Genomic DNA, 21,803 nt, shown 5'->3' on the forward strand with positions numbered 1-21,803 from the left:
TTCTAAGTAAAATTTAAGGATTAGAAACAATCTAAGAAACCCTCTTTTTTGTCTTTCTTATTTTGGTAATTTACACTAACAAAGGCTGTTATAGGACTTTTTCTTTTTTCATTCCCAAATCAGAGCATGTTTTTTTTTTTTTTTTTTTGGTGTCGTGGTAGTCTGTGCCAATTGGTTTCTTTTAGTAAGTGTTTCTAACCAGTGACATTATAGCTTTTCTTATTACTTCTGTACCTCAGACAGCTTTTAGGTATATGCTTGTGACTTAAAAATTAAAGTGGTTTATTAAGTGATAAGAGGTTACGAATATCAAAATACTTTGTTGCATTGGTCACTGAAACAGAAAGAAAACTACCTGGAGCTTGGTTAACAGTTACACTGCCAGCCAGGCTGAAGGGTTTAATGTGTTGATTCAGTGTGATTAAACAAGAACACAGAGTTGTAAAGTTTCTTTTGTTGGTAAAACAAACAGCATGACTCTGAATATGGCACAAACTCACACTTTGTTAGTCATGTTTAGGACCTCTGCCTAATCTTGAAAGCTCTGATTATTCCTGTATGGTTGTCAGGTTTATAGTTGATAAGCTGGTAAGGAATTAAGCTGGTTTAGTTTGTCATGCTGATCCGGAAACATTTTCCTTATTACTTCCTCTACCTATAGCTGTGTAGTACTCACTATCTTCTGTTTCAAAACTGGCCAGGGGAAACACCTTCCACTTGTGGAAGACTGAGCCTGACAGGGTGGAAGGGGTATTATTCACTATGCAAGTGTTACGCTGTATTATTTTCCTACTCTGCAAGGAATTATTTTTTGGGGATTCCTCGGTCCAATGTCAGCTAGTCCTGCTCCTTTGGAAGCAGTTTTGCCATTAGGAGCCAGCCAGAGGTTTTGTTTAAAAGAGGAAGCATATATATTTTGAGTTTCTGTGAATGAAGGAATTCTAAAGACTTTTGAAGGGATGCAGGAAAGCTTCTAGCTTTCAAAGTATTTTCTGTCCAGTGTCAGAGTAACCTTGTTCATCTTCCTTGTGATTTAAAAAAATTACTTACATTCATAACAGTGTAATAAACTGCTAAAGCAGAAAGGAGTAGCATAAAACCAAAACTAAAAATGCATTTATGACCAATTCTCTCTGATGTGTAAATGCCTGGAAGCTCAGCACGTGTTATTCTGCTGTCAGCATGGGAAGCTGGGCACAGCGTGCTGGGTGTTCTGTCCTGGCACAGCAAGGGCAGCAGTGCGTGCTCCAGCTTGCCCGGGAGAGCAGCTCTTGGTGATGTGCTTGTCCTGGAACCCAGGGAGCAATTAGTAACTGCTGAGAGATCACTGGCACCTAACTGGAAGAGAAGTTTGCAGTAAGATCAGAAATGTCCTACGCAGTGTGTGCTTTGAGGGAGAGGGGAGAGGAAGCTTGGTAAAATGCAAAATGGTGGGTAGTGAACAAATGTGCTGCTTTTTGGAGGAAAGGGAAAAGCACAGCAAACTTGCTGCAGCACATGGCTGTGTTTTAAGGCTCAGGCCACAGACATCCCCCAGAATGCCCCAGTTTCTGTGGAAGAAAATTATGCTTCAAAATTTCAGATTTGAAGGTTCACTTAATTGCAAAAGTATGTAGTCAAAGTAACAATTAAACATTTTTTTGAGGAAAATTACTAGTAAACAGATAAAAGCAGGCACCCTCTGCAATTCAGCTCTTACTGTTGGCTTCAAAAGTACTGAGGCAGTTTTTATTCCTCCTTAGAAGCTACAGCCAGTAGTTTTCAGGTCTTGGACACATTACCTTCATGCAAACCTATGTCCAGCTTTAGGAAGGAGAGGTGGATGGAGGAGTGATTCCCTTGCTCTCTGTAGTTAGGCAGCAGTGCTGCACACTGCCAGTTTCCATTCTGGAGTTGGGCTTTTCTCTGCCCTGAGCTAATGGGCTGTAGGACAGTGTCTAACCCTCTGTGCCAAAGGGAAGTGAGAAAAGCATGGGCAGATGAACAATGAGAAAGTAGAACTTAAGAAATGCTATTTTATGAACTCCCTCCAGCCTCTTGTTGGGAAATTATATGGAAAGCTATTACTCATACCTTATGTGGAAATACATGATTTGAGATACTGAGTGAAATAACATTTAAGGGGAAGTGTGAATAGGTACAGAGAAATACTGGCTGCTCTCCTCAGAAATGCATTGCTGTTGTTGCTGTGTTGACTTTTCCTTGGATTGTTTCAGTCAGAAAAGGCAGACTTTCAGAATTCTCCTTAGAGTTAACACAAAACCTTCCCCAGTTTTCTTTTCCCAGACTCTGTGTCTCCCCCGACTCTCATGCATTTCTAGCACAAAGCAATCCTTGCTTCTGTTTTGTTCCTGAGTTTTCCCTGCAGCTCTCACAACCTGCCTGTGAGCCTGCCTGTCCTGTGAGTCATCAGATCTCCTTTGATCACATTTCTTCTTGTTTCATTTACTTCCCTGCTTATTCCAATTTAATTTTATACCAATACTATTTCATTATGGGAAGTGTTTTTAAGGACACTTGCTATGAATGATGTACTATAGTAAAAGATTGCAACTATAATTTTAAGTACTGCCAGGATTTTTCAGTTGGCTGCCAAAGTAGGGGATGTCTGAAAAGCAGAAATGTCAGCAGGGGCCATTGAAATGTAAATGAAATGCTTAATGTGACCTTTCTGTGAGTGTTTGGGTCTCTTGTTCTTTCTCCCGTTCTCAGCCGTGTGCACATCACTGAAGCAACACTAAATCACCTAGGCAAGGCTTATGAAGTAGAAGAAGGGAATGGACACCTGAGGGATCCTTACCTTGAATCCATGAATATCAAAACCTACTTAGTGGTTGATCCAAGGGTATGTATTTGTTTTTAAACATATATATTTATTCAAGTGTATACACACATAAGTACATAGGTTTCTGTGGTGCATACAGCTTTTTCATTCAGGAGCAGAATTAGAGCATGGTGTGAGTCACCTGAGTAGCTTGGATTCGGGAGTTCAGATATGAAAGCACATCCTGCATTTTTATGACATGCCTATTACATTGAAGGTAATAAGTGTTATGCTGAAACCTCGTATGTGACCCACTTAGAGTAAAACCACATATTTGACTATGTATTTGTGTGAAGTGTCTCAAAAACCCAGGTCAATACACGAGGAATGAAAGAATACCTGTACTATGTGGCCACTTCCAGCTAAAATATTCCCTGTAAAATAGCATCAAACATCTTCCTCCCTATCTGAAAAGGAAGATTCACCTTCTGTTCAGGGTGTGAAGTTGGCAACTGTGGGTTGCTCCCTTAGAGCTTGCTAACTATAAACACCTGGATTATTGCTATTTGGAAATGGCTTGTGGTTGATGAGTAAAATGTTTCAAATGAAAAAAGAATGCAGATGAGAAACTTCTTTCCTTTCTGAGCTCTACAGGAAGGAACAGCATAGAGCCACTTTTAATTAGCAAGAACTCAATCTTATCTTGGTTATATTTTTCAATACTGCAGTCCCCCTCTAGCTGCACACAGCACATATTCTCAGAATGAGGACCTATGAATATTATAATGGTCTCTGCTCCCTTGAAGATACTTGTGAAATGTTAGAGAATTATCAGTCATTGATGTCTTGGTTTATCCTGTAGTTCTGCAAGGGTATTGCTGTACACACTGTCTGTACTGCCTGACTCAGCACCTGTGACACAGATATAATCTAATGTGGAGTCTGCAATTTGTGGGATCTTCTAACCACTGTTTTGATACACCCCAGCAGCTCAGGAGTTTGGCACCTTTTTTCCCTGCTGTAGTGCTGACTGCAAGGGAACTGTATCTGTTCCTAAGATCCTGTGAGCCCTTGCATCACTCTACATAAACGTGGAGTTTGTTGCAGTGTTGCAAGCCAAGTCTGGTGAAGGCAGCTGAGTCAATTCATTTTGTGTGTGCTGTGATTTGCTTTAGCTCACCTTAATTAAACGAGATAAAGGAGTTGAGGTTGGCTGACATGTTGCTGATGTGTCCAGAGCCCTACAAAACGGCGAGATTTGTGTAATCTTACTCAAACTACTACAGAGCTTCAGTATATTGTAACTTGCCTGAATTTCTGTTTTGTCCATGGGCGTGTTTTCTTTCTGCTAGTCCAAGCAATGCCTGTCAAACAGCCACGTCCCCAAAGCGCGGGTGAACGACGGGCTGAAGATGCGCGCCTCGGTGCGCATGACGCGGTACCTGGAGTCCTGGGGGGCGGCGCGGCCCTTCGCGCACCTGAGCCACCGCGAGAGCGTCAGCAGCGACTGCTCGGGCTCGCAGGGCCGCCGCAGGAAGGTCAGTGATGCTGGGGTCATGGGCAGCCTGCGGCTCAAACTGCTCCAGTGCCGCTGCACGCCTGCCTGTGGTGGCTGCGTGGCTGCTGTGACCCTTGGTGTGCAGTGCACCCAGCTGAGAGGGAGCTGTGCCTTGCTCTCTCTAGTTAGGCAGCAGTGCTGCACAGTGCCAGCTTCCATTCTGGAGTTGGGCTTTTCCCAGCCCTGAGCTAATGGATTGTAGGACAGTGTCTAACCCTCTGTGCCAAAGGAAAGTGAGAAAAGCATGGGCAGATGAACAATGAGAAAGTAGAACTTAGGAAATGCTATTTTATGAACTCCCTCCAGCCTCTTGTTGGGAAATTATATGGAAAGCTATTACTCATACCTTATGTGGAAATACATGATTTGAGATACTGAGTGAAATAACATTTAAGGGGAAGTGTGAATAGGTACAGAGAAATACTGGCTGCTCTCCTCAGAAGTGCATTGCTGTTGTTGCTGTGTTGACTTTTCCTTGGATTGTTTCAGTCAGAAAAGGCAGACTTTCTGACTTTCTCCTTCTGTCAGACCTTCCCCATTGTCACACTGCCTGTCTCTCTAGCATACTATAATCATAGTATATCCTTATCATAGTATATCCTCAAAGCAAAACTATCTATTTTTTCCATCTTGAGGTCCTGCCTGGTGCATGTGGTTTTGTAAAAAACAAAAAAAACCCGATAGATGCACTCAATCTTTAATTGAAATGTATAGAAAATAAGTAGTCCCTCCACATGCTCTCCTGGCAACTGGATTTTATCAGTAAAGAATTTTTAAGATCAAGAATTCTTTAGATTTTTAAGATTTTAAAATATAAGAAAACTAATTTTTCCTTCCATCTTCCCTTTCTGAAAGTTGGAAGCAGGAGATGTGCATGCTGTCAGGTGTGGTCCTGGAGCCACAGCTGTAGTAAATTTTAATTTAAGCATCCATTCAGATGTGTGGAAGTGGTTTCCAGTCTGCTTGCTTCTGCTGGTGCTTGCTTAATTATTTTGGTGTGTAGAGAAAAATGAGAGGGAAGATCTAACGATCTTTTTTTGTCAGAAAACACTTCTCACTTGTTAAAGCAGAAAACGTTGCTGGAAAGGATTGCTTTTTAGAAACATTTCTGTTTGAGAATGGTTCTTGATTTCTTTTATTTCTGAGTAAAAATGGTTTTGGCAGTTTCTTGATGCTTGTTTCCCATAGTTGTTTGCTAATCAAAGAATGTGTAACTTATTCTGAATTCCTCTTTTATTTAGGAAATACCTTTGTGTTCTACTGGGCGCCAGAGAACTTCTGATAGGTTTGTCAAGTACCTTTTCTCTTTTTTGTGGTCCTGTGCTCCTCTTGCAGTTCAGTGTGCTGTAAGGATCTGATCATTTGGTTGATTAATCACTGTGTGTATGGTAGTCCTGCCTTAGAAAGGTTAAGCTAACGCTTTGGCCTTTGGAAGATTTCTCAGCTCATGTTTGTTATTGTTAGCAGACTCTAAAAGGAGATTCTTGTCTTACTGTCCCTCCCAGTCATTCAAATTCCATTTTGCTTGCTGGGTTGCAGCAAGCAAATTTGTATTACAGTGTGATAAGAATTGTCAATGGTACCCATAGCACTGAGGTAAATGAGAAGCTGATTTTCACTTGTGGATCATTCCCTCAGTTTGTCAAAATGCTGTCTTGAAAAATGCATGATTTGGGTAACTAGAGAAATGCTTAGTAAAGTCCTCATAGGTGTGTTTTTTAATCAGTTTGGAGCATTCTGGTTTAACTTTTCCCTGGAGGCTTGCCCCAGTGTGTGGTGATAAAGTGTGCTCTGTACCCATTACTTGTTTCTGAGTAGCATTTGTCACACAGACTTCTTTTCATCCTCAGAAATTCATCTCAGAAGGGAAGGATAGAAGAAGATATTTATGATGAAATGATGTCAACCATTGAAGGCCTCAGTTCAACTACGTATGCAGTACTTTCATTTATTCTTCATCTTTTCTTTGAGATTACCCTGCATTCTCAATTTAACCCTAGATATAAAATATATGTATAAAGTTATCAGGATTTTTGTCTTGCCCTTTTTTTGGTCTTTTTATTTAGTTTCTGTTTTATTTTTGATTTGAATATGAAAGTGTTACTGCATTATTTAGCAAGAAGCCAGTGATTAGTCTTGCTGTTCAAAGTCTTCTTTATTAAAACAAGAAGTGTCATGAGATGGGGTGCTGTTCTGAACAAAAAACTATGTATAAAGTCAAAACAGTGTTGGGGGGGTAATAAAGTTGCTTTAGTGTCTGGTCCACTGAAGGCAAACGGTCTGTCAGGGGCAGGTAATTCCTTTGGCAGTGCATTTGCATTTAAAAGCAGACTAACACAGGCAGTGGTGATGGTTTGAGTTTTCTTTTTTTCTGTTTTTTTTTTTTTTTTTTTTTTTTAAATTTAAAATGCAATATTTACATTCCTAACAAATTTCTCAAACACTGAATTGAAGAAGAAAAACTTTCTTCCATCTAAATTCTAGGAATGCTGTACCTCAGGTATTCCTAATAGGAGTCTGACATTATTTGGGGGATTTTTTTTGGAGGCTGTGAGCCCTCTCTAACAACTGCTGTTACACTTTCCTATTCTTTAGCCTTCAGAAAGGTTTGGAGCTACATTTTTCATCTAGCTTAGGCAGATGTTGCTGTCCATGAGTGTTGTGGATCTGCCTGTCAGATGAGTAAAAATGTTATGTTTTTAGTGCTTTGTTTTGCTGTGAAGCATAAAGACCTTGCAGCAGCATCAGTGTGTTGGGAGTGGCTGTGGGTCTCAGGTGCAGGATGATTTTGTGTCCTGGCCCTGTGTGCTCCTGGTGACCCCTGTCTCTCTCTGGCTGCAGTCCCTGGTGTGGCAGGTCAGATGACTTCTGTGGATTCTCACTGATCTTTGCAGAACCTGGTCTTGAAAAAGAGGTTGGTAAGAACAAAATAATCCTTTCTGGTCTTTGATTTGCCCTTTGGAGCAGCATAAGAATATGTTGGAAATTTTTCATTCTGAAACTGGATTCTGGAGGTGACTGCACATCCTAAGAGGTTTCTGGTAACTAATGGAAAGCAGATTTCAGGAGTGTTTGAACTGGTCAGTGTTCCTTGAGAATGAAAATTCTGAGCTTAAATAAGATTGTCTCTAATCTGTGGTCAAATTCTTGCTATAAGGGAGTTAGTGGGAGTTTGATAATTTTTTTATGTAAACGACTTCCCTCAAAAGTAATAAGATTTAAAGAAGGAAAGAAAAAAGAAAAGATTTCTGAATCCATAATGAAAACACTTTGTTTGCTGTGGCTGTTCCATTGTAGATATAATGCTGATATTTGTTAGGTGCAGTGTAGTTTTTATGTTTGAATAACTGCTGTTCAATGTACTGTGCTGTGGATGTAGTTACTGGTGTGGGTCTGTACATACACTTCTGTGTATGTCCTTTCCTGAGGAAAGGATTTTGACCATGGGCATCTGTGGAGAGCTGTTTTACATACTGCTTAGCTTGGAAATTTGGAAATTATCCTTTGGCCTGGGCTGTTTCCTTGAATGATGTTCAAGTGATTGGGTTTTTTTTGGTGATGGTCTTCTTTTGTTCTGCTTTAGTATATTTTTAATAATACAGTATAAACTTGTATATATGTGTCATCACAAGAATGTAATAGAACTAAGAAGAAACACCCCTGAAATGGCCCTGATGCTTTGTTCTCTCTGTTTCAGTACCGCACCATTCCTATTCTGAAACTCAAGAGTTACTTTGCGTGCGCCAGTTTTGTGTTCCTCTGTATATTTGTGATCCAGATGCTTATCATGCCAAAGTAAGTGCTGGTATTTTAATTATTTATAATTCAGATTAACCAACAGCCAAAGTGAACCTCATGTGCATGGAACTTTTTGGAGTTCCTGAGGGGTTAAATTTAAGAAATATACATTCATTTACCCCATGATAAGGGATTGCATTCATGTTGTTGGCATAAGAGCCAAGATATTAGTATGAAAATAAAATAGAAATATTTCTTTAATATTTTGTTTGCTTAGTACACACAGGGAGGGGGTCAGTTAAGAAATACTATTTTGTAAGAACAGTTGGCTGTAAGGCCATTGAGCAGTAGGAAAATGGGATTTAGCTGGTTAAACTGTGCTCAGTGATCCTTTTCTGTAGAGCTACAAGGAGACAGCTTTGAGCTGCTAGTCACAGCTCCAGGAAAGCAGAGGATGGATAATTCTGAAGTGTATGGCACCTTTGTTTTTCATGGCTGTTGCAGTGCAGTTTCCATGTGGTTTATGCACAGGGCAGTGGCTCAGGCCATCAGAGCAGAATCTCTTAAAGCAGAGATTGTGCAACAGAGCAACCGTAACCTGTGTGATGTTACTGTTATTCAGTGCTATTTGAAGAAAAACCATATTTAAACTTGGTTTTTTTAGTGCTTTCTTCTTCTGTTTAGAACTGCAGAACTGGGAATTTCCTTTGGAGTTGTTGCCATCATCATTGCACTTATTTTGTTTGTGTGCTTTGCTGAGAAATGTCTGGTAAGTTTACTTTAAAAAACACTTCCTGTTTTCTAAAGTGGATATATTTCAGCAACTTGGTCTGTCTTTTAGGCTGATGAAATTTTAGTAATTTCAATAGGAGCTACAGGAGCCTTGAACCTCAGGTTACCTGAAGATTCCATTGCCTGAAACAGATTTTCATGTCTGAAAATTCTCACAGTAATTCAGAATTATTTGAGTGCAAGAGGGTAGGAGGGAGGACATGGGGTTGGTTTTCTAAAATGTATTTTTATGTTTGTCATTAATAGTAATTTTGGTTGTAAATAGTGTTATTCTCTGTTCTGGAAACAATATTGAAATAAGTTGGAACAGAAGATCAGTTTTCATAATAATTTATGAAGTGTAATGAAAATTGCAAACATATGAATAATTTATTGGCAACAATTTCATGGCTGTGAGAATTCCAAATTCACCATTACATCAATTGAGACACTTTGCACTTGTAGTTCCTTTTTCTTTGCATTATTAAACACATGCAATTACTGTTTAAAAATATATAGTGACAGAGAGAGCCCATAGTGACAGAGTTCAATGATACAGAGTGAAAAAAAAAAAAGTCCTTCTCAGCTCAAGAACTGCCTGGGGGCAATGTGGGAAGAGGAAAGGGATTTTAGAGAAGGGATTCTAGAATGTTCCTTGTGCTCATCAAACCTGCACTGTGCCAGAGCAGGGGCGTGCAGCAGCACTGCACTGCAGCACCCAGTGAGGGGATGGAGATCTCCAGGGAAAGAGAATCTCTTCAGAGCCATGGTCAAGCTGTGTGAAGGGGAAAGAAAAAAATAAGAGAAAATTGCACTCAGGACATGGGATAAAGATTTACAACTCATTTAATTGTATGGTCAGACAGATTTATGGATTTTATGTATGTATGGTATTTATGTATAAACATGGATTTTTGCATATATGTCTGTAGAGAGAGACAGGTGTGTGTATATGCATTCATGTGTTTTTTCTACATGGGTAGAAACACATGGAGAAAACAGAAAATTCCAGGAGTGGAATTACATAAGACTTGAATTTTATGCTTGGAGTGTTTTGGTGTCGCCAAATAATGGAATAATGCTTGAAGTCATTACAATTATATGCTTTAGTGTGTTTTTTTTTGTCTATGGCAACAATTAGAGGACATAGGGATGGCAAGAATGGGGGCTGTCCAGAGTTGGTTTCAATTTATTAATCTGAAAATTTAGTTCCAAATATTATAACTCTATGACTAAAAAAAAAACCCACAGAATTTTTACTGCATTTTTATTAACTTTTCTCTAGAACTTTCAAGCAGATCATAATTCTGTATTTTTAAAGCACAAATTCAGAAAATTTTAGCACCTAACCCCTTTGAAGAAAGGAAGCATTGTCTCTATTTTCAGCTGGGGAAAGGTGTTAGACATTGAATCCAGTGAATCCAATTAGAATTCCAGTGAAGGCTCTTGACACTCTCCTGCAGAAAAAAAGGTCAACTTTATTTTTAGAAATATTTCTTCTCCTGTATCAAAGTGTTATCTGCTACTGAAACTAATTAATTGTGTTTACAGAAGTGCTGCTCAGACCAATGGCCTCCCCTGCGCCATCTGTGTGCTGTCTCAGAAAAGGTGGAAACAATGCCTCTGCTTAGGCTGCCTCTAGCAGTCATCACTATAGCTGCCTTGCTGACTATAGCCATTTTTAACTTGGTAAGTAATCACATTAATTAATGAACTTCTTGTCAAATCCACAGTTGAAGTAACTTCCTGCTTTCTTTTCATCAAGTACTGGATTTTGCTGCTTTTTCTAATGCCTGACTTGCAGCTGAGTTGATTTGCACAGGGATAGTGCCTGATGTCAAGTAAAAGCATTAAAATAAAAGCTCCTAGTTTGTGGAACTGGAAGTACACTTGATAGGCTTCAGTTCTACAAACTTTTCTGGTTTTCAAGATAGCACTTACAACAGCTCTTGATTGTAACCCTCCTCACTAAGATGTTTTCCTGTTTTAATGTGGTTTGAAATGTTTGGCAGTGGCAGGCAGCACTTTAAGCAGTTCACTGTGGTATTTGCACTCACTGGTAGTATGTGGGTGAGGGAGGGAAGAATATAGCCTGGCTCTCTTCTAAAAGCCAAGGCACTGGGGATAGGTACTGCTGGAGTAAAGTGGAAATGGCATCTGTCTTTTGAATTTAGTTTGAATATTACATTGCACCCAGGGCATGTACATTTGAATAACTGTGCTTTTTTTTTATTAAGACAAGCTCTGTGTGTTAACAGTTCCACTAAACTGATAGTTAACTACTAAAACTGGTGTCCTGATCCCATGTGTTCCTTTGCCTTGCCATTCTTCTGATTCCATGGGGAGTTCCTTCTGAGAGCAATACTGCAGAAAATGCTTAATTTTCTTTCATAGGGTATTTTTTGCTGGCTTAGGTCCTTGAAGTGACTCATAGTGGTGTCATGTGAACACCACCAGAGACAGACTGAAAGAAAACAGGAACAGCAGCTGTGAAACTGGGGGGTGAGACAAAACCACATGTTTGTGCCAGATAGCTGCCAAATTAACATAGCCATAATGTAAACCTTTACCCCCAATTAGAAAATAAGTAAATTTTAACCTTCTTGCAGCTTGTGTGTGCATATATGTTTAGTACAACTACATGGGATGCAATTGTATTTCAAAATTTATTCAGTAGCACTGAAAAGACAACCAGATCATCGCTCTTTGTAAAATATATAGGGAAAAAATCAGTGATTACCTGCTCATTAGTTTGTATGCTGGTTTTATTGATTTGTTTTGCTTTATGTTTTTTTTTCTTCCCCTCCAATAAATCAAGACTACTGAAAAGAACAAACCTGCCAACTTTACTGGATCAAATGACCTGAATGCTACCACCTATGTGAGTAGAGTACCATCTTAATTTCTAGGATTGAAGTGAAATGAGTCTTGGATGGTGGGTATAGAATCATAGAACATCCTGAATTGGGTAGGATGATGTCATGATGGATGGCAATATTTTTATATTTTTTTCTTTTTATTTATAAAGATAGGGTTTTGGGTTTTTTTAACTATTGAACATGAAGACTTGCTCATGGCACAAGGCAGTTTTAAGGGATATTTTGTATTTTTATATATAGCTTTCTTGTGCATCCTTTGGGGATTTTCAGAAATCAGGAGTATTCATGTATAAAACTGAAGTTTTGGTCTTTCAGCATCTTTGAAAGGTGTTCTCCAGCATTTCTGTAAGGGTAAATTCAGCACTTACTAGTGACACAAAAGTATTATTTCTGGGAGTTTCACTTTTTATATCTTTAATGCCAAAGTAGTGCTCTATTTTGAGTTCATCCAAATGTTTGGGATGCTCCTTTGTCACCTGGACACCTCTTTAGATGATGGATATGTTTTTGAATTATGTGCAGCAAGGTGTGTGAGGAGCCTTTCATTCAGGTGCTTATGACAAATGATAAGTTACAAATGAAATGCACATTGTGCTCACCTGGTGATTTTTTTTCTTGCATGTTTGTACATCAGGGTTTTGGAAACACAACTCATTCCTGCATAGAGGAAACTGTAAGTAGTGAATGCATCTTAGGCCTGATCTTTGAATGTGGTGTACATTACTGACAAATGGCAGGTTCTGTTGTATAAAAGGAAGCTTTTCTAGATATATGACAGCAGAAAAATTGTTCATGAAATCAAGATAATTTAGCTGCTGTTGTTTTGCCAAGTAAAGTATGGCTTTGCAGTTTTTAGAGATTTCAGACTGACAAGTAGGTCTAAATCTTTAAGGAAAAAACAGCAGAACAGGGTGATGATAATGTTGGAGTCTGAAGATAAGAGCTGTACTTGCAAGTGTCCCAGTAAAGTGTTTTTACAGAGTGAAAGGGCTTAAGTGGTTGACAGACCTCTCTTAGGATGACAGAGTTGGGGTAATGTGTAATATATGGACTCTGATTAGGAGTTGCTTCATAAATTGTTCTGGTTTCATTCACTTCAGTAGAAATGTTAATTATTTCGCCAAGAATCTCACAGTTCTGTAGTAGGCCTGTGCTATTACAGATGGGAAAACTGTGCTTTGTGCACTGAGGAGCAGAAGCTGAGGTGATTTTGGAGCTGCTTGCAGGCAGCTGACACCTGTGCCCGTGGCTGCAGGCAGCAGTCCTGTCTGCACCACACACCTGGTGCTGCCGGCCGCAGGCTGACCTTGGACACTGTCCCTGAGCTGGGATTCCCTGGCAAAGGGCTCAGCAATTCCATCAAGGGGACAGTGGCCATAGCTTGGTAATGCTTCTTAGCATCAATCACAGCTCTTCTGAGGAGCTGTGTCCCAGGCTGGATAACCAGGCACAGCCTCCATGTGTTACTGGTGTGGGAGCTGGGAATGGGGCATCTGCTCTAGGTTACAATGGGAAAGCACAGTCAGAACAGGATTAGAGTGCTGGATTTGCTGGTTCTATGGACTGTGAACCTACTTTAGATTACTCTCAAACTTTAAATAAATAATTGCTTAAATTAATAAACTTCAGAAGATAAATTCTCAACACTTCAGTTTTTATTTGGCATTGCTTACTTACATTGATTTTTTTTTGTTTAAATATTTTTGTTTACCCATAACAAATTATAAAAGTAAACGAAAATCAATATTAAGTTCATCCTTTTCGTGCCATTAAAAATAAAGTTTTAATTGCAGTGATCATGAACTCAAAGAATTTGCTGTGGTTTGAACATTTCTTAGACATAAGTTCTGAATAATGCAAAGGCTCTTTACATTTCTCTTTACAGTATTATGCTTACTGCTGTATACTGGGGTTCATTGCCTGCTCGGTATTTCTTCAAATGAGCTTCGAACTCAAAGTTCTCTTCCTGTCCATTGCTGTGACTGTCTACCTCATCATTTTTAATACCCTTCAGCACAAAGACAACTATGGCAACAGTACCAGGTGCACTGTGAAGTTTCTCATCCTTTTATGTTTCATTTAAGGAAGTGTTAGATTTTTGTGCACTTACTGGAATATTGAAATATCAAAATCATGTAAGCCAGACATTGCAAACCTTTCTGTAAAGTTAACAACATGGAAATCCTATTTGACCATGCCACCTTTTTTTACATATACTTTTTAAACAAAGTATATGTTCTCTGAAAAAATTCTGTCATGTGGCTTCTGAGATCCCTAGAAGCCTTGGATTACATTAAGGACTAGAGAGAAGAATATTTATGTCATATTAAGGTTGATCTTATGTTACGAAGAAAAGCTAAAAGTCTGAGGGTCAAGCTTGGTAGTCAATAGGATGGTGAACTCTTACTGGTACTGTGAAAAATAACAGCAATTTACCTGATCCAATTGCAGAAACTGAAAATACTGAAGAGAAATCACATGCAAAGGCTTTACTGTTAGTTTTTAAGTCTTTCTCAGATTCCTCAGCATAGTCTCATAGTTGAAGATTAGAATAAATTTATTTTGCAGGGGCTGTAAGCTGTCAGCACACCTTAAAAAAGCTTGAGTGAACTTAATCATTCATATGATGAGAATTTAATTTGCATTTGTAAAAAGTAATAGATGTGGTAAGACTGATCTTACTATGAAATATGAGCAGTGATTCAGATACAGATATAATTTAACTGCTGTCTTTGTCTTAGGAATTCAGGTTTTTAATTTGTTATTGTCTTTCCTTCCACAAATAAGAAAGTTTCTTTTACTACTCAAGGTTTTGTTGGCTGTGTTTTTGTAGGGTGGTGTGGGGTGGGAGCTGAAACTCAGTCTGGTGGAAATTAAGATGGCTCCATTAAGATAAAGCCCTGTTTACCTGAGCATCTCACTCAGCATCTCACAACAGCTACTGAACAAGGTTTCAACACCCAGTGTGCTGTGATGTGCAATGCACCATGCCATGTGTTGGACTGGCTGATAGCCCTTTCTGGTTGTTGGGACAGGACCTGTCCCCAGCCAGCCAATGGCACAAATGAACCCTGTGGTGCAGGTCTGGACAGGCACCCTCTTCCCCTCACCTCCCACCCCAACCCTCCAGTGTGCTGATTTTCTTAAAGCATACAGATGACTTTGTATTGCTTTCTTATTTTCAGGTTTTTCATCAAAGAGCCAAGGATAATGACTAATTTGTATCTGGTTCTGTTTTACATAACCCTAGTTTTACTTGCAAAACAGGTATGTATTTAAAATGCAATCCTGTATAATTCCTTTACTTGCAGCAAGTTGATTTAAATAAAATGCAAAAGTGTTGTTCCTTGAAATTGTGCTTTTAATAAGTATATATTTTTTGTCTTCTTTTAGTATTCTGGTCTTGCAGATAACACACATGTAATTAGGTTTTGGTAATGAAAGAATTTTTACTGTGGAAGGATGGGAACATTTTTCTAGTTTTCAACAGTGTTTGCATCACAGTCATGAGAACTTCCTGGTTCTTCCAGTTTTGATCTATCTGTATTTATATACCATTATTCATTCTAAATCAACATAGCAATTCAAGATGAAAATAATTATATTACTAAAGTGTCATTTTGGTAAATACACCTGATGGTATCAAGTGACATTTGGTCTTAGTGGCTGCTTCATATTTTTCTGACCTTTGCTCTCAAAGCACATTTTTCATAACTATATAGACTCAAAAGGCCTTGAATAAATTGCTACTACACTTCTTCAGAAAATTGCCTAATATTTTTCAGTGAGTTATTTTATGGATTTAATTTGTCATATTTGTTCTCTTTGCAGATTGACTATTACTGTCGACTGGATTGTCTGTGGAAGAATAAGTTTAAAAAGGAACATGAACAATTTGAAACTATGGAGAATGTTAACAGGCTTTTGCTGGAAAATGTTCTTCCAGCACATGTTGCTGCATATTTCATTGGAGAAAAACGAAATGAGGTGTGTTGAGCTTCCCCTATGTGAAGGACAGCAAATTGGGTTTCTGTGATATATAGTACACATGATGTGAAAAATAACACAGACTGTAAACTTCTGCAATCTTTGCCTCTTGTTTGTATTCCAAGACCTTTGTAAACCCAAGAACCTGTTAACCAGATAGCCTCAAAAAATGAAAACTTCTAGTGTCAGTCCCTGAAATCTGTTCTCGGAATTAGTAGTTCAGCTTCAGGACACAGTTTAAGTTTGGCAAATATTTAAATGAGATTTACTGCTTTCCAAAGACTGTATTTTACCAGAGAGGATAGGTCATAGTTTCTAGAGATATGAGTTGAGGAGCAGATAGTGTCTCCCAGAGAAAAGTTCATTGATAATGATTTTTTTTTAAAGAAATCTCATTCTGCCAACATGTCATAAGAGAGAACAATGCTGTGTCTCAGAAGAGTGACAGTGTCCAAGTGGATGAAAATGTTTAAGGTATCTTTAAGGAATCTCAGCTTTTCCTTAGGAAAATCCACTTTGTTAATGTTTCTGATAGAATAAGAGATGTGGTTGACTTCATAGAAAAGCTGTAATTTGATTACTGGTTACAAACAAGTATCATGAGTGTGAGTAGCTGTGGGGGAATGTGGCTGCTGACAATGTGTGGGTTTATTGCTTTCCTTTAGGACTGGTACCATCAATCCTACGACTGTGTCTGTGTCATGTTTGCATCAGTACCAGATTTTAAGGTGTTTTACACTGAATGTGATGTCAATAAAGAAGGCTTGGAATGCTTGAGGCTGTTAAATGAAATCATTGCTGATTTTGATGAGGTAATTAAGCTTCTGTCATAAATGCACTGGATTACATATTTACTGCAAAATGAATGTTTCACTAGATCTGTAAGCATTAGAGGGGGAAAAACCATTTTTTTGCTGTACTACTATTCTGACTTTATCCTTGCAACCTTGAAAGATATTTTCTCATCTGGTTGGGATTTTCAAGTACATTATCTAATCTATTAGAAGTATGGTTTGAAAGTCCTGACTTTAGGGACTTTATTTCAGTACTTCAGTGCTTTCATTTCTCCTGTGAGTGGGTAGAGCAAGACTGTGAAACTAATCCTCAGTATTTTATCTAATCTTCATGTGAGTGATAGTATTGCTAGAGATATTTAATGCTTATGGTAGACAGTATAAGATTTCTGGTTAAATACTACACTGAAATGAGGTATTAAAATCTCAAGTTTTTGTTTTCTTTCCATTCAAACAGCTCTTGTTAAAACCTAAATTTAGTGGTGTTGAAAAAATAAAAACAATTGGAAGCACTTACATGGCAGCAGCTGGTCTCAGTGTTACACCAGGCCAGGAGAACAACCAGGTATGTTGGCTCTGAATCTGCCTTCAGTATTCTGTGGGTGCATAGGTGTGTTCAAAGTAACAAAATGTAACATGATATGAAAAAGTAAAACATGAGTGGTGACTTCCTGAAATGTGGAAAAAGATGACAATATTGTATTGTCTCCTGTTGAATTCACTATTTATCTCCTAGTTCTATTTTATTTCTCAATTAAGGTATTCAGTCTGTAATCCCAGCATACTTTTTACATCTTTCATCTTTGATTCCAGTAGTTTAACATTCCTAGATGCATAAGAGAAGGGCTCTAATAATAAGGGAGTCAAAGAATGGGAGCCAAAGAAAAGGCCATTTCAGAACTGGGCAGTAGGCTTTTTGTGATACCTGAGAACTGGCACAGAAAGAGAATCTTCAAGTGCCACATTAGGTCTGTTACCCAGAAGAATTAATACCAATTTCTCTGGCTCATTTTCAGTATAGCAGGTCTGTGTATGACATTAAGATGCATATAATAATATACCCAAAACATGTAAAATTAAAGGGGAAACCCTAAAGGACAGGCAATAATTTGTTAAAAAATTTAATCATATCATGCTTGTTGCCTCACAGACATCCCAGCTCTACTTAGTGGAGTTCTGAAATTCTGCAGTTCTGCATTGACAAGGATGAGTGGTCTCATCCTTATAAACACTCCAGTCACTTCTAGCACTGCTTTGGAGTAGCAGCCTGACACAGCCTTTCATGTTCCAGTTTGGTCATTAATCTGTGTTATGACTTGCACAGGATAGGGAAAGGCAGCACGCTCACATTGGGATTATGGTGGAGTATGGAATTGCCCTGATGAGCAAACTGGATGGCATCAACCGACATTCCTTCAACAACTTCCGCCTACGTGTGGGTGAGTTCTGTGTGTGGGGTGTGAGCCCCACAGCTCAGACAAGGGAGGAATGGCAGGATGAGGTAGGTCCAAGTGCTGAATAGCAAAGGCAATATTGTCTGGTCAGCTCCTTTAGACAGGCCAAGCTCCTCCACAGATGGGCTTTTCTCATTACTGGAGGGAGCGGCAGGAAGAGTGCATGCAGCTGGATGACTTTGGAGGAAATGAAAGATACAGATGAAGAGCCAAGTACCCTGTTAGTGACTGTTGACTAAAGACAGTATTGTCATTACAATGCTCATTTCTGTATATTAAAAGTAGAAGAGGAAGAATTTTGCTTTGTGCCCTGGATCTCCTGAGCCTCGGTATGAATACTTACAGAACAGCACTAATACTGATTGCTAGAAAGGTGTTGCAGAGTTAAGTTTTGGGATATTTTTTTCCCCTGAAGCTACAGCTAACACAATCACATCCCTTTCTACCTCAGTAATGACACCTGCCTGTGTTTCTGCAGGGATTAATCATGGCCCTGTGATTGCTGGAGTGATTGGAGCCCGGAAGCCTCAGTATGACATCTGGGGCAACACTGTTAATGTTGCCAGCCGAATGGAGAGCACAGGGGAGCTTGGCAAGATCCAGGTAAAACTATGAGCCTTGCAGTGTCCAAGGCATTATTTCTAATTGGTTGTGGAATTTTGCTTCAATGTGAATAATCAGAAGAATTTCACAGGAGTTTCTAATTCTTTTCACACAAAGGTCACCGAAGAAACAAGCAAAATACTACAGGAGCTGGGATACTCATGTGAATGTAGGGGACTCATTAATGTCAAAGGCAAGGGAGAACTGAGGACTTACTTTGTTTGCACTGAGACAGCCAAATTCCAAGGCATGGGACTGAACTGAGGCTACAATGAAGTTAATCAAAATAGACTTAGATCTGCCTCCCTTCTGTGAAGACGTAGAATTTCCCTCCTTATGTGAAGGACTTTATTCTAAAAACATGTATATACTGTTCCTATCTCTTCTACATCTCAAGATGAGAGAATTTTTTTTTTTAATAGAGAAGAATTCTGAGAAGTTCCTAGAAGATACACAACCATCAGTCTGAAAAAGGTTACTTTTTCCTGAAGTAATTTGAGGATTTACCTGGAATTGCCATGAGGCCTTTTCAGTTAGTTGCTTTCCTTACCTGCACTGGGAGTCTTAACAGCTCCGGTGACAACAAGTGTGGATACACTGTAGAACTCATTCCTGTGTTAAAACATTCCATTGCCTGCTTGACACACACCTGCTTCCAGTATTGTGTTTGTCCTGATGTGTGTGCTGATACTGAGGGCACTGCTATCCTGCTTTTAATGCTGAACACACTGCACAGCACAAGACAGCTGAGTAATGGGAAGAGGAATGCAAGGAAACTCAAGTGTATCACATGATAACTGTGCTGAGCTCTTTTGGGAAAAAACCTGAATTGCACAGGATGAGGTCACTTCACCACCCTGCCTCCTCCACAGCAGTACCTTGTGTTCTGCAGATATTTCCATGACCAAGAGCTGATCAGAAATAACTTTAATCTAGTTCAGTGTGTTTACATTATATTACATGTTCTCCTTTGTATTTCTCTGCAATTAGTGTCTGTATGTGCATTTTGTTCTGTCACGGTAAACCTTTAATTTTTTACTTTAAATTTCAAAAAGTACAACTGATGGTGAGGAGCACAGGGATCAGGCTCTGACAGCAGCTGGTGTTGCTGATCCCAGCAGGAATTCTGATTCTATGCTGTGCTCTTGAGGGCACTTAGGAAAGAAAAAAAAACTGTTCTGAATTGCTGGGAAGCTGAAGAACAGAATTACTGAAATAGTATTAGAAACAGTAGCAGATACTGTATAAACAGAACTGTGTCTGTGGTGGGGTTTGCTTTTTTTTTTGTGTTCTTATTTCTAAGATTTGACCAGCCACTGGCTGGTTTCTACGCCTTTCAAAGGCAGTGCAGTTTTTTTCATAAACCGTTTTTGAGGTTACAAAAGGATGTATGGAAAAAATGTGTTCATAATGAAATGTTTCAGCAGAGCCCCAGTACTGGAAGTACGAGTAGAGCATTCATGAGATCATTGTGGACATGGTGTAAATTAGTTTAGTTTGTAAGGTTTTGAAGCTGTTAGTGTCCTTTGCTAATTTCTACATTGGCATTTTTTACCTACTGCAACCTCCTCACCTGTTTGCTGTTGGTGGAGATGACAGTAGTTGGGTAAGGCTGGCATCTTGTGCCCTGTTATGTCCCTTACCAAGGATGGGTTCCCCCTTTCCCCATACACCAGGTTAGGGCTGGACAGCAGCAGTGACTGGGGAGTACAACACCTGCTTGGTTGAGCCTTACTCCTACAACCAGCACTTCCTAATGCTTCTGGGTTTAGTACCAACCCATCCTGGACAAGTGTTTCAGCAGTCCTGTGCTTCACTGCTGCTTTCTAATTACTGTGTAATTTCTTTAGAAGAGGAAGGGACTATATTTCAAGACAGGAACAAACCTAAATATTGTCCAGCTGTGGATTAAAAATCATATGTGTAGTCTTTGTCAATTTTGTAGATCAAATCTATGTGTGTAGTAGGTCTCCAACAGAAAACAGCATGTAAGAAAACCTGAATTTGAGGTTGTAAGTTCAGGCATGGGCTCTGCTGAAGAAAGAAGTGACATACTCACTGTTGTGTTAGTGCAAGTCAGTGTTGTAGCTGAATAAACCTTCAAACAGCTTTTACTACTCTTCTATGTTGTGTATTTGTAGTTACAGGTGTTTAGCAAGCATTTCTTTAGAGGTATTTATTGTTTTACAGGACCATGCATGTGTCAAAGGCTCCTTGCAGCAGTCTTTGATGTCATGTTAGGTAAAGTGACCATGTGTCTCATGTATCTATTTTGAAAAGTGCATTATGCCTATAAATAGAGCTGGCTCTGAAGTGCTCCTGTTCACAGACCTAGTAGACTGTAGATGTAAGTTATCTATGAGAGAACATTTGCTGTCTGTAACAGCATTTTGAAATGCTTTTGTTTACATGATGTTGCCTGTAAGGCTGGTAACTTACTTGGGTGTAACTTCAACTCAACCTCATTTGCAGAAGTGGCAGGAAGAGCTGCAGCTTCCAAAGGGGAAGGAGTTGGGTTTGGTTGCAGGTTTAAAAAGAATGCTCACTTGGTGTGCTGTGCACAGCCTTCTTGGGGAAGTTAGAAACTGTGTGTAATGAAAAAGAGGATGACTAATTTCTCACCAGAATTGGAACTGTATAATATGAGAGCTATATTCAACCACAGAAAAAGTGCAACTTAACAAGCAACTGTATTGAAATAATTGTTTTCAGCAGTCCTGAGATTGAACTGTGAAACATTGAAGAAACAATCTTGGTGGAAAAATCTTCCTTGCAGCATTATTTTTTTTTCTTAAGTGGAAAAAATGGCACTGTATCTAATTTGAAGAGCTAATACTATCTGGAACTAGGAATCTGGTTTAAAGAACAAACTTTTGTTTTTACTAAGAAATAAAAAGCTTATTGAAACATGTCTGGTTTTGCAATTATTTTGATGGAGATACCCATGAAAAGGAGGTATGTATTTTATAGTGCTGCACACTTAATGGAAATGTTTTTACTGATAAACTAAACTCAGTATTTATCTTTCTAAAAAATGTTGCCAGTAGAAAATGCTTAGAGTGATATCCACGTGTTCAACAGCTGATGAGAAATCCTTCTGTCACTGGCAGCCACCTCCTGCACCATCCAAAAGGTGAGTGATGGGCAATGAGATGCTAGGGAAGGAGCCAGGAAGGATTTGGCTGGCACATTTGCCCTGAATCTTGTAGCATGAAAATGATTTATATGGTAATAGAAGAATTTATTCCCTGGGGT

At 39.0% G+C, this 21,803-nt stretch overlaps 1 protein-coding gene across 5 annotated transcripts in view; it reads left to right on the forward strand.

Moving 5' to 3' along the window:
* ADCY7 (adenylate cyclase 7) overlaps positions 1 to 21,459 on the forward strand; it is a 60,528-nt gene extending 39,069 nt beyond the window's left edge. For all 5 annotated transcript variants that reach the window (XM_071440373.1, XM_071440372.1, XM_071440374.1 and 2 more), the window contains 18 exons: positions 2,713 to 2,845; positions 4,117 to 4,302; positions 5,564 to 5,607; positions 6,173 to 6,253; positions 7,164 to 7,236; positions 8,020 to 8,117; positions 8,745 to 8,829; positions 10,383 to 10,520; positions 11,650 to 11,712; positions 12,345 to 12,383; positions 13,596 to 13,753; positions 14,896 to 14,977; positions 15,542 to 15,697; positions 16,363 to 16,509; positions 16,949 to 17,056; positions 17,816 to 17,930; positions 18,424 to 18,548; positions 18,666 to 21,459. In XM_071440373.1, the coding sequence (XP_071296474.1) occupies positions 2,713 to 2,845; positions 4,117 to 4,302; positions 5,564 to 5,607; positions 6,173 to 6,253; positions 7,164 to 7,236; positions 8,020 to 8,117; positions 8,745 to 8,829; positions 10,383 to 10,520; positions 11,650 to 11,712; positions 12,345 to 12,383; positions 13,596 to 13,753; positions 14,896 to 14,977; positions 15,542 to 15,697; positions 16,363 to 16,509; positions 16,949 to 17,056; positions 17,816 to 17,930; positions 18,424 to 18,548; positions 18,666 to 18,812 (1,978 nt within the window). In that variant the 3' untranslated portion in view covers positions 18,813 to 21,459. The remainder of the gene's footprint in view (positions 1 to 2,712; positions 2,846 to 4,116; positions 4,303 to 5,563; positions 5,608 to 6,172; positions 6,254 to 7,163; positions 7,237 to 8,019; positions 8,118 to 8,744; positions 8,830 to 10,382; positions 10,521 to 11,649; positions 11,713 to 12,344; positions 12,384 to 13,595; positions 13,754 to 14,895; positions 14,978 to 15,541; positions 15,698 to 16,362; positions 16,510 to 16,948; positions 17,057 to 17,815; positions 17,931 to 18,423; positions 18,549 to 18,665) is intronic.
* The last annotated feature ends 344 nt before the right edge of the window (positions 21,460 to 21,803 follow it).

The sequence above is a fragment of the Agelaius tricolor genome, unplaced genomic scaffold, assembly GCF_023055355.1.
Source record: "Agelaius tricolor isolate 1412-34295 unplaced genomic scaffold, bAgeTri1.0.p SCAF_15, whole genome shotgun sequence".
In the NCBI taxonomy this organism is placed as follows: Eukaryota; Metazoa; Chordata; class Aves; order Passeriformes; family Icteridae; genus Agelaius; species Agelaius tricolor.